Here is a 16,127-nt window from a genome sequence, read left to right on the forward strand (position 1 = left end):
CATGCTAAGGCAGTACTAGAACTCACCGTCTCCTGGTGATTGGCCCAAAGTCTCCCAGCCAGCTTTCGTGCCTAAGGCGGGACTAGAACTCACCATCTCCTGGTGATTGGCCCAAAATCTCCCAGCTGACTTTTGTGCCTAAGGTGGGACTAGAACTCACCATCTCCTGGTTTCTAGCCTGGTGCCTTAACCACCACTACACCAACGTGGTTCCTTTCCAGAAGTGTCCAGGGTGTATCTGTGTGTGGGAGCATTGACGGAAGAGGGGTTTGCTCGCTGTCGCTGAGTCCTTTTCGCTGCCGGTGGAGAGCCGTATGGGATGGGGGACGATGGGGTTTGTGGTCTCCGCTTAGCAGCCGACGCCAAGCACAGAGGCGAATTTCTCTGTCCTTCTTGTAGGAGTTTACTGTGGTCTTCAAAACTTGAGAAAAAATGCTCTTTTTGGACTTCATAGCAGATCCGTTCCAATTCTGTTATTCTGTTAAGTTGGGCAGTCATATATATATTTTCTCAGGAAATTAATAAATGAAGAAGTCTTGATTGTATTCTGGTAGTCCTTGACTTAAAACAGTCCGTTTAGTGACCGTCCAAAGTTACAACGGCACTGAAAAAAGTGACTTATGACATGTTTCGCCCTTACGACAGTTGCAGTATCCCCGTGGTGACATGATTTACATCCAGACGCTTGGCACCTGACTCCTATTTATGACGTCCCGGGGGTGTGTGTCACTTGATCCCCTTTTGCGACCTTCTGACAAGCAACGGGGAAGCCAAGATTCACTTAACAACCGTGACAAGAAAGGTCTTAAAATGGGGCAAAACTCACTTAACAAATGACTCACTTAGCAATGGAAATTCTGGGCTTGATTGCGGTCGTAAGATGAGGACTTACACCAGAAAAAAAAAAAAAAGGCTTTGCGTGACCAAGGGATGATTTTCCCTCTGGCAGCTGAAAAAAAAAAATGAAGATAATTTCATTCTCATTTCATTCTTCCTCTGTGACCGTTTAAATCAGAGGTCTTCAAACTTGGCACCTTTAAGACTTGTGGACTTCAACTCCCAGAATTCTCCAGCCAGCTGTGCTGAAGTCCACAAGTCTTAAAGCTGCCAAACACAGCTGGCTGGAGAATTCTGGGAGTTGAAGTCCACAAGTCTTAAAGGTGCCAAGTTTGAAGACCTCCGATTTAAATGAACATAATTGTTGGGCTCCCTTGTGGTCGTTCACGTCATTCAAGGTCAGAAAAATAGACGCAGCCTGTTCCTTTTTCCCTAGAAAAGGTGCTGCAGAGCACAAGCAGAGGGCAGGCTCCACGTGGCCCCCTTAGAAACGTTGCAAAGGAGAAGACGTGGTTTCCTGGCCGGCCTTCTCTGGAAGCCCTCGAAATAGCAAGATTCAAAGAAAGATTCAAAAGTGCAAAGAAAGGGAAGATCTGTACAAACCACTCAGGCCAGGGAGGGAATCGGAAACCCCTGACTCAAGTCTCATCTGCAAAAAAGGCCCATTTCCCGACTTCTGGTGGGCCCAGAAGACCCGAAAATCAGCTGGCTGGCACACGCATGCACGCTGGAGCTGAGCTAGGGCAATGCTCATGTGCCCACAGATATGGCTCCACGTGCCACAGGTTTGCCATCATGGAACCATTTCAGACAAATGGCTCTCCAATGTCTTCTTGAAGACCTCCAGTGATGGAGCACCCATTCTAGGTTGAAAGAGTGCAGAGAAGAGCAACAAAGAGGATTAGGGGACTGGAGACTAAAACATACAAACCACGGTTAAGAGAACTGTGTATGTCTAGTCTAAGGAAGAGAAGGACTACGGGTGACATGATGGCCTTCTTCCAATACTTGAGGGGTTGCCCCAAGGAATAAGGGGGGGGGTCCACCCAGGGGTGAAATCCAAATTTTTTCCATACTGGTTGCTGTGGGCGTGGCTTGGTGGGCGTGGCAGGGGAAGGATATTGCAAAATCTCCATTCCCACCCCACTCAGAGGCCAGCCAGAGGTGGTATTTGCCGGTTATTTTTTATTTATTATTTTTTATTTTATTAAATTTATATACTGCCCTACTCCTGAAGGACTCAGGGCGGTGAACAGGCACAAAATAAAATACATAGATACAAAAGTTAGAAACATAATTAAAACCGGATTAAATAATTTAGGTTCTCCGAACTACTCAAAATTTCCGTTACCAGTTCTCCAGAACCTGTTAGAACCTGCTGGATTTCACCCCTGGGTCCACCTATTCTCCAAAGCACCTGAAGTCAGGACAAGAAGCGATGGATGGGAACCCATCAAGGAGAACATCCTCAAAGAAACATTTTTTTAAAAACATCAAGAATAGATCATTTATATTATCTAATAGGGTCAGGTAGGGAAATAGATTCCAATTATTTTGGAAAGCACCAAAAGGTAAGATCAGGAACAATGGATGGAAACTCATCAAGGAGAGAAGCAACCTGGAATTAAAGGAGAAACTTCCTAACAGTGAAGACAATTAACCAGTGGAACAGCTTGCCACCAGAAGTTGTAGGTGCTTCATCACTGGAGGTTTTGAAGAAGAGACCGGACAGCCATTTGTCTCAAAATGGGATAATGTCTCACAAATGAAGGTGAATATACTGTCCCAGGATAATGTTGCAGGATCCAATCTGGGTCTAGGGTCTCCTGCTCGAGCAGGGGGGTGGACTAGAAGACCTCTGAGTTCCTTTCCAACTCTAGTAGTCTATGTTCTAGAGATATCACAGAACTGAGTCTCACAGTAGGATAAATGCAGAAGAGTTTGTTTTATGGTATGTGGGATTATTCTGTGATATTTTCCCAGCTCCACTTGCACAGTTCTCAACTTATGACCACAGTAGGAACCAGAAGCAAGATAGTTATTCAGTGAGACGCCTCTAATTTTACGACCTTTTTTCTCTTGGTTGTTAAGTGAATGACTGCAGTTGTTAAGTGAATTATACAGTCATGAAACGAATCCGGCACCCCCCCTCCCATTGACTTTGCTTGTTGGGAAGGTCTCAAATGGTGATCAGGTGCCCCCCAGATGCTGCAACCGTTGTAAATACATGCCAGTTAGCCAAGTACCCAAATTTTGATCATGTGACTATGAGGAATGCTACACCGGTTGTAAGTTTGAGGATCACTTTTCTTAGTGCTGTTGTAACTTTGAGCCGTCAGCAATGAGTGATTGTGAATCGAGGTCCACCGGTAATTTGGTATTTTTGGGGTCTCCCATCCAGGTGTTCACCGCCACTGTCCCTGCTTAGCTTCAGGTAGAATCAGGCAGGTGCTGCCACCTGCTGGCCCATCTTAACATGACACCAAAAACCAGGCTGTATTTAAGAGTCGGTTCAAAAATGAAATGAAAAAGGAACTCAGGTTTTCCACGCATGCTTTGCGGCGAATCTATTAAGATTATCATGCAAATGTAAGAGGAAAAACAAAGGAAGTAGCTTTCTAGCTGGTGTAGAGAGCGTGGAAGGGGAATTCAGCAAGCCGAGAGGATATCAGGCTGGGGATGATGGGTCTCCGCTGACGTGTGACAGTGAATCAGGGTGAGTCTGCACGGGAAGGCAGTTTTATTCACGTTTTATTCAGAATTTTATTCAATTCAATTCAAATTGGCTTTCATCATAGAATTTCAGAAGCCAGATTGTTCTAAATCTCCTTTTTCTTATGATTCTTCTGAGAATTAGGGCAGGGTCTTTTTAAGCCGCTTCCGAATGTTATTGGTCTGTTGTGGAATTAAAATATGTTTGCCCCCCCTATCAACCTAGTACAGATGTTGAGACTTTGGAAAAAGTGCAAAGAAACTTCCTGACAGTGAGGACAATTAACCGGTGGAACAGCTTGCCACCAGAAGTTGTGGGGGCTCCATCCCTGGAGGCTTTTAAGAAGTGACTGGATACCCACTTGTCTGAAACGGTATAGGCCCTATAGGGTTTCCTGCTTGAGTAGGGGGTTGGACTGCATGACCTCTGAGGTCCCTTCCAGCTCTATTCTGATTCTGAAATAAGTGACATATGACTGTTTTTCACACCTATGAGCATTCCCCGTGGTTACACATGATCAAAATTCAGATACTTGACAACTGACTCATATTTATGACGGTTGCAGAGCTCCGGGGTCATGCGATCCCCTTCTGTGACCACCTGACAAGCAAAATCAATGGAGAAGCCAGATTCGTGTAACTTTCTTAACGACTGCAGTGATTCTAGCTAGCTTCAAAAATTGAGTTTTAAATTTGGAATTCTTAAATTTTTGGGTTTTTTAGTTTAATTTAGTTAATTAGTAAATTTAGTTAATTTTTTAGTTAATAATTTTTTAAATTTAAATTGTGATATTTGTATTGTGCTTTTACCTGGCTGTACACCGCCCCGAGTCCTTCGGGAGAAGGGCGGTATAGAAATAAAATTATCCTTATCCTTATCCTTATTCACTTAACAACTGTAGAAAGACAGGTCATAAAATGGGGCACAGTTCACTTGACAAAAGTTTCGTTTAGCAACAGAAATGTTGGGCTCAAAGTCAAGGACTACCTGTCTGTCTGTCTACCTGTATTTTATTTTACTTTTTACTTCTTATTTTACTTCACTCAAACAGGGTCTCCTGGTTGAGCAGGGGGTTGGACTAGAAGACCTCCAAGGTCCCTTCCGACACTGTATTCTGTGCCCTACTTTTTTTATTTTACTTTACTTTTACTATCTTTTATTTCCCTTTTTATTCTTTTTTTTTCAGACCCAGGAATGGTAAACTTAGAAAGTGGGAGAGAAACCACAAAGATAAACACTGGTGTGAAACAACCATGTTGTGTCTTCAGAAATGCTGAGCTGGTGGAGGCGCCTCTGGCAGGGAGAAGGGAGGGGGAGGAGAATTGCACCCAGCAACACAACATAACACACACACACACACACACACACACGGGATTCTTGGCCTCTCGCTTATTCTCTCCTCCTTTTCCATGGTCTAGATGGCCTCCAAAGATCATTTTTTTTATTTTTTTTATTTTAATTTTGATTTATATGCCGCCCTTCTCCGGAGACTCAGGGCAGCTTACAATGTGCTCAGCAATAGCCTTCATCCTTTTGTATATTTTATACAAAGTCAGCTTATTGCCCCCACAATCCGGGTCCTCATTTAACCTACCTTAGAAAGGATGGAAGGCTGAGTCAACCTTGAGCCTTGGAGAGATTCGAACCAGCAGAAATTGCAGGCAGCTGTGTTAATAACAGGGTGCACTAAACCACTGTACTACCAAGGCTCTTTGTGGTCCCTTCCAAATCAACAAATCATACCACTCCATGAATGACAGAATAACAGATCTGGAAGGGACCTTGGAGGTCTTCTAGTCCAACCCCCTGCTCAGGCAGGAGACCCTCTACCATTCCAGACAAATGGCTGTCTAGTCTCTTCTTGAAAACCTCCAGTGATAGAGCATCCATAACTTTCTTGTGGCAAGCTGTTCCACTGATGAATTGTTCTCCCTGTCAGGAAATTCCTTCTCAGTTCCAGGTTGCTTCTCTCCTGGATTAATTTCCACCTGTTGCTTCTTGTCCTGCCTTCAGGGGCTTTGGAGAATAGCTTGACCCCCTCTTCTTTGGGGCAGCCCCACAAATATTGGAAGTCTGCTATCATGTCTCCCCTCATGATCTGGGCCTGTGGATTCCCACTGCTAAGCAAGGCGGTTGTTAAAGGAGTTGAACCTTTTTGAGAGAGTTGTTAAGCGAACCACTGCAGTTGTTAAGCAAATCACATGGTTGTTAAGTGAATCTGGCTGAACCCCATTGATTTTGCTTGTGGGAAGTCGACTGGGAAGGTCAGAGATGGTGGATGGCCCTGGGAGGCTGCAATCATCATAAATATATGTCAGCTGCCAAGGGCTCAAAATTTGATGGCTGTTGTCATGGTTGTAAGTGTGAGGACTGCCATTGTAATTTCGAATGGTCACTAAATGAATGGTGCAACTCGAGGACAAACTACACCTGATTTTACCGCCTTTCTTTCCCACCATTGTTAAGTGAATCGCTGTAGTCGTTAAGCGAGTAACACGATTGTTAAGTGAATCTGGCTTCCCCATTTATTTTGCTTGTCATAAGTTCGCAAAAGGGGATCACGTGACCCCGGGACACTGCGACCGTCATAAATATGAGTCAGTTGCCAAGTGTCCGAATTTTGATCCTGTAATGATGCGGATTCTGTGACGGTCATAAGTGTGAGGACCGATCTTACATCACTTTTTTCAGTGCTGTTGTAACTTCGAACGGACACTAAACGAATGGTTGTACTTCAAGGACCCCTGAAAAAGATAGTCCTCGAGTTATGACCACAATTGAGTCTAAAATTCCTGTTGCTAAATGAAACATTGGTGAAGTGAGTTTTGTCTCATTTTACGACTTTCCTCGCCACCGTTGTTAAGTGAATCACGGCAGCTGTTAAGTTAGTAACCTGGTCGTTAAGTGAGTCTGGCTTCCCCGTTGACTCTGCTTGTCGGAAGGTCGCAAAAGGAGATTATGTGATCCCGGGATAGTGCAACTGTCATAAATGTGAGCCAATTGCCAAGCAGCCGAATTTGATCACGGGGATGCTGCAACGGTCGTAAGTGTGAAAAACGGTCGTAAGTCCTTCTTTTCAGTGCCGTTGTAACTTCCAACGGTCTCTCTAGGACAGTGTTTCTCAACCTTGGAAGCTTGAAGATGGGTGGACTTCAACTCCCAGAATCCAGTGGGCTAGGGAATTCTGGGAGTTGAAGTCCACCCATCTTCAAGCTTCCAAGGTTGAGAAACACTGCTCTAGGAACTGCTGTAAGTCAAGGACGATCCGAATCACGTTTCAAATCCTTGTGCTTTGCAGAGTTTGACTGTGCTGTTGTAACCTCAAACGGTCGCTAAATGAACCGTTGTAAATCCAGGACGACCTGTATTGAGTTTCCCCCCCTCTCCCTTCTCAAGATGCGCTTTGTCTTTCCGAGTCCAGCCGGAGGAATTCAGCCTTCAAACCCTCGATTGTGCCAACCCCATCAATCCCTCCCTCCGTTCAGCGTTGAATGGCTGCGATTCTCCCAGACTTCTCCCTGCTGCGCCTGCCTGTTGCTTCCTCCCTTTGGGGGGGTCTCTGCAAGACCCCCCCTCCCTCCCCCAAAAATCCAAGCCAAGCTTCTAGAGCGGGCAGGGTGGGGGAAGTGAAGCTGCTTCATTGAGCTCCCCTCCGCCCCCCCTTCCTCTTTCTGCCCCTTTTCAAAGTTCAGCCTTTGCAGGAAGCCTCTGTCACCAGGAAATGCCCCCCCCAACCCCGCCAGAGCCACAGCTGCGCATGCTCCTTCCTCCCCCGGCCCTGGTGAGCCTGCAGAAGCTGGACCCCTCCCGGCCCCCTCCCCAGAAGTTCTTGCCTTTCTGCTCCTTGCCTGCAGGACGCCAAGCAGAGCCGGCTCCGAGGGGGGCTTCTCTTGGCCCTGGCATTGCCAGCCTGCCAGGCGAAAGGGGGCTGCTGGGTTTGGCCAACATTTCCTGGAGGTAACTGAAGAAAGAAGAGCCCCAGTCCGAGATCTGGCTGGGTTTGCGGGAGAAGCTGCTGGAGAAAGGTGGATGGAGAAAGTTTCTTTGCTGCCGCAGGGGATGGAGGGATGGAGGGATGGAGGGATGGAGAGATGGAAGGCGGTGGGTGCTTTTTCTTGGAACTGAGTGATTGCCGTCTTTTTCTAACTTTGCTGGCTCTGGTTTTGTGTCTTTTGTCTTCTCTCCCTGGACTGGAAAAGGTTTGGAGATCTTTCCGGGCACCTCCCGGAATGGACTTGGCTGCAAGGAGGGAGGGGAGAGAAGGATGGGGAGAGGAGAGGAGAGAGAGAAGAAAGAAGAGAGGAGAGGAGAGGGAAATGAAAGAAGGGGAAAGGAAAGGAAGAAGGAAACAAGATGAATGAAGAGAAGGAAAGGGAAGGAGTAAGGAAAGAAAGAAGGAAGGAAAGAGAGGGAGAGAGGGAGGGAGGAGAAAGGAAAAGAGGTAAATGAGGAAGCCAAGAGAAGGGAAGGAAGGATAGGGAGGAAGGAATGAATGAACGAAGGAAGGAAGGGAGGGAGGGAGGGAGGAAGAAGGAAAGGAGGTAAAAGAAGGGAAGGGAAGAAAAGGAAAGGAAAGGAAAATAAAAGAAGGGGAAAGGAAAGGAAGAAGAAAACAAGATGAATGAAGAGAAGGAAAGGGAAGGAGGAAGGAAAGAAAGAAGTAAGGAAGGAAGGAGAGGGAGGGAGGGAGGGCGGGAGGGAGGGAGGAGAAAGGAAAAGAGGTAAATGAAGAAGCCAAGAGAAGGGAAGGAAGGGTAGGGAGGAAGGAAAGAAAGAAGGAAGGAAGGAAGGAGAGGGAGGGAAGGATGGAGGGAGGGAGGGAGGAAGAAGGAAAGGAGGTAAAAGAAGGGAAGGGAAGGAAGAAAAAAAAGGGGGGTGGGGAAGAGAAAAGGAACAGAAGATAAAAGAAGGAGAAAGGCTAGGAAAGGAAAGGAAAGGAGAAGAAAGGAGGGAAGGTGGAGGAGAGGAAAAGAAAAGGAAATGTTCTGCAGATTCCAGGGGCCGGGGTGGGTGGGTGGGGGTCTCTTGATCAACTGGCTCCCTCTAACTGGGTCTCCCTCCTTCCTGGCTTCCCTCAGTGGGGCTGCCCCCTCGGAGGAAGCTGACATGGCCCCTTTTGTGCTGCAGGGTCCACATTTGCTTCGGAAGGAGGCTGCCTGTCCTTCCCTCCCTCGGCTGTCTTGGTTGGAGGGTTTGTCCGGAGGGGGTCAGGGGTCAGTTGGGGGGGGGTCCGGTCAGGACCGGAGGGGGCAAATTTTGCAGGGCTTGAAGGATGCTTTAAAATAATTAAATCATGAGGATAAAGTTTAGATCGGTGGGGAAGAAATCCTGGAGCTGCTGCGAAAAAGAAGCATAATCTGCTCCTGCTCCTGGAGGTCCTTGATTTACGACCACTGCTAAGTGAGAAATTTGTTAAGTGAATTTTGCCCCATTTTATGTCCTTTCTTGCTACAGTTGCTAAGTGAATCTGCCTTCCCCATTGACTTTGTTCGTCAGAAGGATGCAAAAGGGGATCCCATCATCCCAGGACACGGCAACCGTCATAAGTATGAGTCAGTGGCCAAGCGTCCGAATTTAGATCACGTGGCGATACTGCAGTGGTGTGAAAAATGGTTATAAGTCAGTTTTTCAGTGCCGTGGTAACTTTAAACGGTCACTAAACGAGCTGTTATAAGTTGAGGTTAACCTGTAGAGGTAGTCCTCGACTTACAATGGTTCATTTAGTGACCGAAGTTACAACACCACTGAAAAAACTGACATCCCCATTTTTCACACTTATGACCACTGCTGCATCCCCACCGTCACGTGATTTACATTCAGACGCTTGGCAACCGACTCACAGTTATGACGGTCACAGCATCCCAGGGTCACGTGATCCCCTTTTGCGACCTTCTCACAAGCCAAGTCCATGGGGAAACCAGGTTCACTTACTGACCATGTTACTCCGGTGATTCACTTAAGAACTGTGACCAGAAAAGCTGTAAATTGGGGCAAAACTCATTTAACAAATGTCTCACTTAGCAACATTAATTCTGGGCTCAATTGTGGTTGTAAGTCAAGGACTCCCTGTATCACATTTCAGCTTGTACGTCTTGAAGAGTTTGAATGTGCTGTTGTAACTTCAAATGGTCACTAAACGAATGCTTGTAAGTCAAGGACTCTTTGTATTTTAAACAGAAAGTTTTTTTAAAAAAAATTAACTCGGCAAAGGTTGAAAGTCCAGCCTTTTTCATGAAGTTCTGACTTTTTTTAAAAAAAACGTTTTGGGGTCATGTGATCCCCTTTTGTGACCTTTTGCGTTGCAAAAAGAGAGAGTTGGAAAAAAGGAGGCGGATGATTCAGATCCCGCCCCGGCTGTGATGATGCCGCTGCCTTTGCACCCCAAAACCCGGAAACACCACAAGCGCTTTCGTTTTGCTAAAAACCCCGGTTGCAAACAACCAAGGATTTCATGAATGGGCAATTAAAAAGGGCAGGCCAGGAAATGACAATCTCTGTTTTCATGGCCGGCCATTATCAGTGGGCACCAGGCTGGCGTCTGCAAGAGGTCACTTGCGTCCAGCCTCCTTCCGGCCAGGCTCTGCCCAGTGGCACCGAGTGGGCAGATGAGTCTTTTTCTGGGAGGAGACAAGGATCCTTCTGGAGGGGGCTGAGAGAGGGGAGAAAACCCCTCTGGCCTCCCCTCCCTGGCAGATCTATTTCGACTGGAGTTTACAGTCGTGGCCAAAATTGTGGGAACCTTTTGGGAAAAGTATATTTTTGTGGTTTGATGGCTCATAACACCACTTTTTTTTCTGGGAGTTTTGAGATAATCCTATCTCAATCCTATCCTATAAGCCCAGACCTTCACCCAATTGAAAATCTATGGAGCCGACTAAAGAAACTGATTAGTCAGAAGAGACCCAGCAATCAAACCCAGTTAATAGAAGCCATCATTCAAACTTGGTTTCACATTAGAACAGCTGCAGAACTCAAAGACTTGGTTCCCTCCATGGGAAGACGTTGTAAGGCCGTAACTCGTGCTAAAGTTTAAACTCATGTTTAAAATCCTTTTAAATTGGGTTTTTAAATGTTTTAGATAAATTGGATGTCTTAAATTAGTTTTTTGAGCCCAAATTATTTAATCTATTTTTAATAGTTTTTAACTTTTGTATGTTCTTTGTATTTTTATCTTGGCTGTTCACCGCCCTGAGTCCTCCGGGAGTAGGGCAGTATACAAATATGATAAAATAAATAAATAAATAAAATAAAGGGTACCCAACGAAGTATTAACTGACCTGGGAATTATTTTTATATATCTCGTTTTTTCTACGTGCTTCCCTTTTCTTCTTCATACTGTAACTGCTATTCTAATAGCAAATCCTCCATAAAAGTTATTGCATTACATCCTTGATTCAATTATCTTTCCATTGATATATAATTTTATGGTACTACTGTAAAAAAAAAAAGTGATGTTTTTAGCTAGTTTTAGAAAATACACTTTTCCCAAAAGGTTTCCACAGTTTTGGCCACGACTGTAAATTTTCAGACCTTTACTTATTCTTATAATGTTCCACAGTGCGTTTTCATTCCGGGTAGTCCTTGATTTACAACATTTCGCTTAGTGACTGTTTGAAGTTGCAACGGCACTGAAAAAAATGACCCATGATCTATGACGGTTCAGTGAGTAGCACAGTTGTTAAGTGAATGTGGGTTTCATGTGATGGTCATAAATATGAATCAGTTGCCAAGCGTCTGAATTTTGATCACGAGAATGCTGCAATGGTCATAAAGTGTGAAAAACGGTCATAAGTCACTTTTTTCAGTGCCGTCAGTCACTAAATGAACGGTTCTATCGTTTCCTCAAGGGTGGGCCCATTCCTACACCCTTCCCCTAAATATTGCCACCTGATGGGTGCTAGGAAGGCTGTCTTTTCCTTGGCAACCCCTTCCCCATGGACCATTCTGGGGACCCCTCCCCTTTTAGCCTTCAGCCAGACCTTAAAAAACTTTGGGTTTTCCCCAAAAGTTTGGGAGAAAATCGGGTGATATTATTTATTTTTATTTATTTGTAAAATTTATTGACTCCCTCCAATCTCGCCAGGCGGTAACTCTAATTGCAGCTTAGAAGTTTGATTTGGGACTAAGCCTTTGTTATTTTTAACAGTTTAATGTGTTTAGTTTTATAGTTTCACGGTGGTTTTATATAAACATTAAATTGGGAGCCGCCCAGAGCAAGATAAGCAGCTATATAAAGGTTTTAAGTAAATAAATAAAAGGGAAACAGATTCCACGTCTTCTAACTAGGTTTTCCTCTGTTCTCTGATTCAACATTCTGAAGGTTTCCCAATCCCAGTTCCTATATAGAGGTAGTCCTCGATTTACGAGAATTCATTTAGTGACGGATCAAAGTTACAATGGTAGTGAAAAAGGTGATTTATGGCCGGTCCTTGCACTTACGGGCGATCCCAGCATCCTTAGGGCACTGATCAAAATTCGGGCACTTAGCAAACAGTGTCTATTTATGATGGTTACATGTCACACAATCGTCTTTCGCGATTTTTTTCAGCTGGTTTCCAGATAAAGTTGGAAGGGACCTTGGAGGTCTTCTAGTCCAGCCCCCTGCTCAAGCAGGAAACCCTCTATCATTCCAGACAAATAATTGTCCAACCTCTTCCTAAAAACCTCCAGTGTTGGAGCACCCACAACTTCTGGTGGCAAGCTGTTCCACTGGTTAATCATTCTCACTGCCAGGAAATTTCTCCTTAGTTACAGGTTCTCTTCTTGAACAGTTTCCGTCCATTGTTTCTTCTCCTGCCTTCAGGTGCTTTGTAGAATAATTTGACCCCCTTTTCTTTGGGGCAGCCCCTCAAATATTAGAAGATTGCGATCATGTCTCCCTTAGTCCTTCTTTTCACTATACGCAGGTGAAAATTTATGACCAGAACTGAGCCTGGAATGACACAAGTTGTGTCAGTTGTTAAACATTAACTTTGCCCAAATTTTACTAACTGTTTTGAAGCAGTTGTTTGTTTATTGATTGATTGATTGATTGATTGATTGATTGATTCGATTTATATGCCGCCCTTCTCCAGAGACTCAGGGTGGCTTACAATGCGTTAAGCAACAGCCTTCATACTTTTGTATATACCTGCTTAGTAGGGCTTTTGCCCCCCCCCCAGCGTTGTTCTTTTTTATACAAAGTCAGCTTATTGCCCCCACAATCCGGGTCCTCATTTTACCTACCTCGAAAGGATGGAAGACTGAGTCAACCTTGAGCCTGGGGAGATTCGAACTCGCAGTAATTGCAGGCAGCTGGTGCTACTTAACAGTGCTTTAGTCTGCTGCGCCACCAAGGCTCTCACCAAGGATTCAGTGAACGCTGTGGTCATTAAGCAAATGCAGAAGTTATTAATCGAACCCACTTTAGCTGTGGGGTGGGGTGGGTTTTTTTTTTTTTTTTGCTGGAAACCAGAAGCAAATACCAGTTTCTTACAAAAAATTCCGTATATCACCGTCACGTGATCTTAGGATGCTGCAAACAGCCATAACTGTTCCAAGTCTCCAAAATGTGATCATGTGACTTCGGGGTGGGTGGGTGAAGGGAGGAATTGACCATCCAAACTTCAAAAGTTCAAAAGGAGCCCTGGTAGCGCAGCAGACTAAAGCACTGTTATTAACATCAGCTGCCTGCAATTACTGCAGGTTCAAATCTCGCCAAGGCTCAAGGTCGACTCAGCCTTCCATCCTTTCTAAGGTAGGTGAAATGAGGACCCAGTTTGTGGGGGGCAATAAGCTGACTTTGTATAAATATACAAAAGTATGAAGGTGATTGCTTAACGCACTGTAAGCCGCCCTGAGTCTCCGGAGAAGGGCGGCATATAAATCAAATAAATTTTAAAAAATGTCCTGCCCCATAAATGCCAAACTCCAAAGATCCCCCAGCTTGCAACCTTCTTGGCAATCTCAGTGCAAGAGGGTCAGTGAGAAGGGTTCAGCCTCTGGCCCCTAATTAAGGAGTCTGGGGGAGCTCAAACTTTGCAGGGGGGGGGAGGAGCCCCCAGCCAGCAGTCAGGAGCAGCTGGGAAAAACCCGTTTCCTGCTGGGCAGAACAAGGGGCTCTTTGTCCTTCAGCCGTTGGCACTGAAAACGGGCTGCCCCCTTCGGGCTTCCAGCAGATTTTTTGCAACATCCAGAGATACAGCAGCGTCCATATTTCACACCTGGCAGGTTTTTCTGGGAACTGTGTGGGGTCCTTTATCCCAAAGGGGCTTTTTTTCCTCCAAAAAGCAAGGGGATTTTCTGGGGTTTTTTTTCCCTTGAAGACGTTTCACTTCTCATCCGAGAAGCTTCTTCAGTTCTGACCAGTGGTGGGATTAAAGTAATTTAACAACCGGGTTGGCTTGACAACGTCTCCAGCCGGCGTCACAAAGAGCATGCCGGGGTCTTGGTGCATGGGTCAGATCTGGGGCACCCCACCCCAAACTCTGCCAGGATTCTGGGCTCTGTGGCCTGGAAGGGAAAGCTGGAAATTGAATTAACGTATTTAGCAAACAGCACATCGTACACGGAGTTGCAATCCAGGTATTCCTCGACTTACGACCTCCACTGAGCCCAAAATTTCTGTGGCAAAGCGAAACATTGGTTAAGTGAGTTTTGCTTCATTTTACGACCTTTCTCACCTCCGTTGTTAAGCGAGTCCCTGCCATGGTTAAGTTAGTAATAAGGTTGCTAAGTGAATCTTGTCAGAAGGACGCAAAAGGGGAGCCCAGGACACTGCAAACCGTCATAAATATGGGTCGATTGCCAAGGGTCTGAATTTGGATTACGATCGTGTGAAAAACAGTCATAAGTCACTTTTTTCTGTGCCGGTGTAACTTCAAACGGTCACTAAATGAATTGTTGTAAATCGAGGACTAACTGTATTAACATTTCACCTAGATTAAAAAAAACACACAATAAAATAGAGCCGGTTTGTGTAGAGGTGTGGCCGAAGTCCTGCTCTTCGGTCATCCTGACCCAGAGTGAATCCGGGCTCTGACCACGTGGGCTCACCCCCCTCTGCCCGCCGGTGGTTCCCACGCACCTCCAGATGACCGGAAGGATTGTCAGGAAGGGCCCAGTGCAAAGAGACCCTTCCCCACCCCCTGATGGCAAAACAAAGCTTGCAGTTTGGAAGGCAGCCCAGGTTTGGCTCTGGGTCAGGAGCCCCCTCCTCTCTTCCCCTGCGGAGGGAGGGGTTCACGGGGCCCAGATGACGGAATGACCGAGTTGGAAGGGACCTTGGAGGTCTTCTAGTCCAGCCCCTTGCTTAAGCAGGAGACCCTATCCCATTTCAGACAAGTCATTGTTGTTTCTTCTTGAAAGCCTCCAGTGATGGAGCACCCACGATTTCTGGTGGCAGGCAGTTCCTCTGGTTAATTGTCCTCCCTGTTAGGATGTTTCTCCTTAATTCCAGGTTGCTTCTCTCCTTGATGAGTTTCCATCCGTTGTTTCTTCTCCTGCCTGCTGGTGCTTTGGAGAATAATTTGAGCCCCTTCTTCTTTGGGGCAGCCCCTCAAATATTGGAAGACTGCTATCATGTCACTCCTAGTCCTTCCTTTCATTAAACTAGGCGTACCCAATTCCTGCAACCGTTCTTCGTATCCCAAAGGGTGCTTTTTAGGAGGCAACTGGACTTTCTTGTTTTTTCTTTTGAAGATGTTCTTCGTATGTTTGAGCCTCCAGTCCTTTAATCAGAATACGGAACGCCAGAGTTGGAAGGGGCCTTGGAGGTCTTCTAGTCCAGCCCCCTGCTCAGATAAGCGATCCTATATCATTTCAGACAAGTGGCTGTCCAGTCTCTTCTTAAAAACCTCCAGTGATGGAGCAACCACAACTTCTGGTGGCCAGCTGTTCCACTGGTTAATAGTTCTAGGTTGGATCTCTCCTTGATCAGTTTCCATCCATTCCTCTCCTGCCTTCAGGTGTTTTGGAGAGTAGGTTGACCCCCTTCCCCATAAGGAGGGATCTGTGTCTGAAGTCCCTGCCTGTCTCAGGAATTGGGGGTCTGGAATGGCTTTGCAAAATTTTTCTAATACGTTTCCAATTATATCCTTCTTTGGTGGCTGTGGATGATGGGAGTTAGAAGGCCAAGCATCTGTAGGGAGCTGTTCAGTGGTTTAGAAGGAGGTATAGGTAGTCCTTGACTTGCAACCATTCGTTTAGTGACTGTTCAATGTTATAACAGCACTGGAAAAAGGGAGTCCTCGCAGTTATGACGGTCACAGCTTTCCCATAATCAGGGAGTAATCAAAATTTGGGCACTTGGCACATGGTATGTACATTATTTAATTCCTGGTGTGTATGTGTGTGTGTGTCATATGATCATTTGTGGCTTTTTAAACTGGTTTCCGATAAGCAGAGTTAATGGAGGAAGCTAGTTTTCCTTAACATCTGCCTGATTCACTTAATGACTGCTTAACAAAAAAAAGTTCATAAAATCAGCGGCAACTCACTTAACAGAGTCTGGCTTAGCAACCGACCTTCTGATCCCAATGGTGGTCGTAAATCGAGGACTGCCTGTACTGTCTGGGGTACAATCACTTTCCAAGTTGGA

The 16,127-nt window shown here is 45.6% G+C and overlaps 1 protein-coding gene across 13 annotated transcripts in view; it reads left to right on the plus strand.

Moving 5' to 3' along the window:
• The window catches only part of ARAP1 (ArfGAP with RhoGAP domain, ankyrin repeat and PH domain 1), a 103,378-nt gene that overhangs the window by 37,477 nt on the left and 49,774 nt on the right, over window positions 1–16,127 (plus strand). The window contains exon 1 of one of the 13 annotated variants that reach the window (XM_087895693.1): window positions 3,456–3,553. The exons of 8 other annotated variants lie outside the window; for them this stretch is intronic. Coding sequence is in view for 2 of the 5 variants with exons in the window: in XM_087895690.1 (XP_087751816.1) it covers window positions 7,272–7,507 (236 nt within the window). In the remaining 3 variants the exon portion in view is untranslated. Of the gene's footprint in view, window positions 1–3,455; window positions 3,554–7,137; window positions 7,576–16,127 lie in introns of those variants that run through there. 4 more of the 13 variants (XM_087895692.1, XM_087895690.1, XM_087895691.1 and 1 more) reach the window with 4 other exon arrangements.

The sequence above is a fragment of the Pantherophis guttatus genome, chromosome 5, assembly GCF_059756535.1.
Source record: "Pantherophis guttatus breed Tessera chromosome 5, ASM5975653v1, whole genome shotgun sequence".
Classification (NCBI taxonomy): Eukaryota; Metazoa; Chordata; class Lepidosauria; order Squamata; family Colubridae; genus Pantherophis; species Pantherophis guttatus.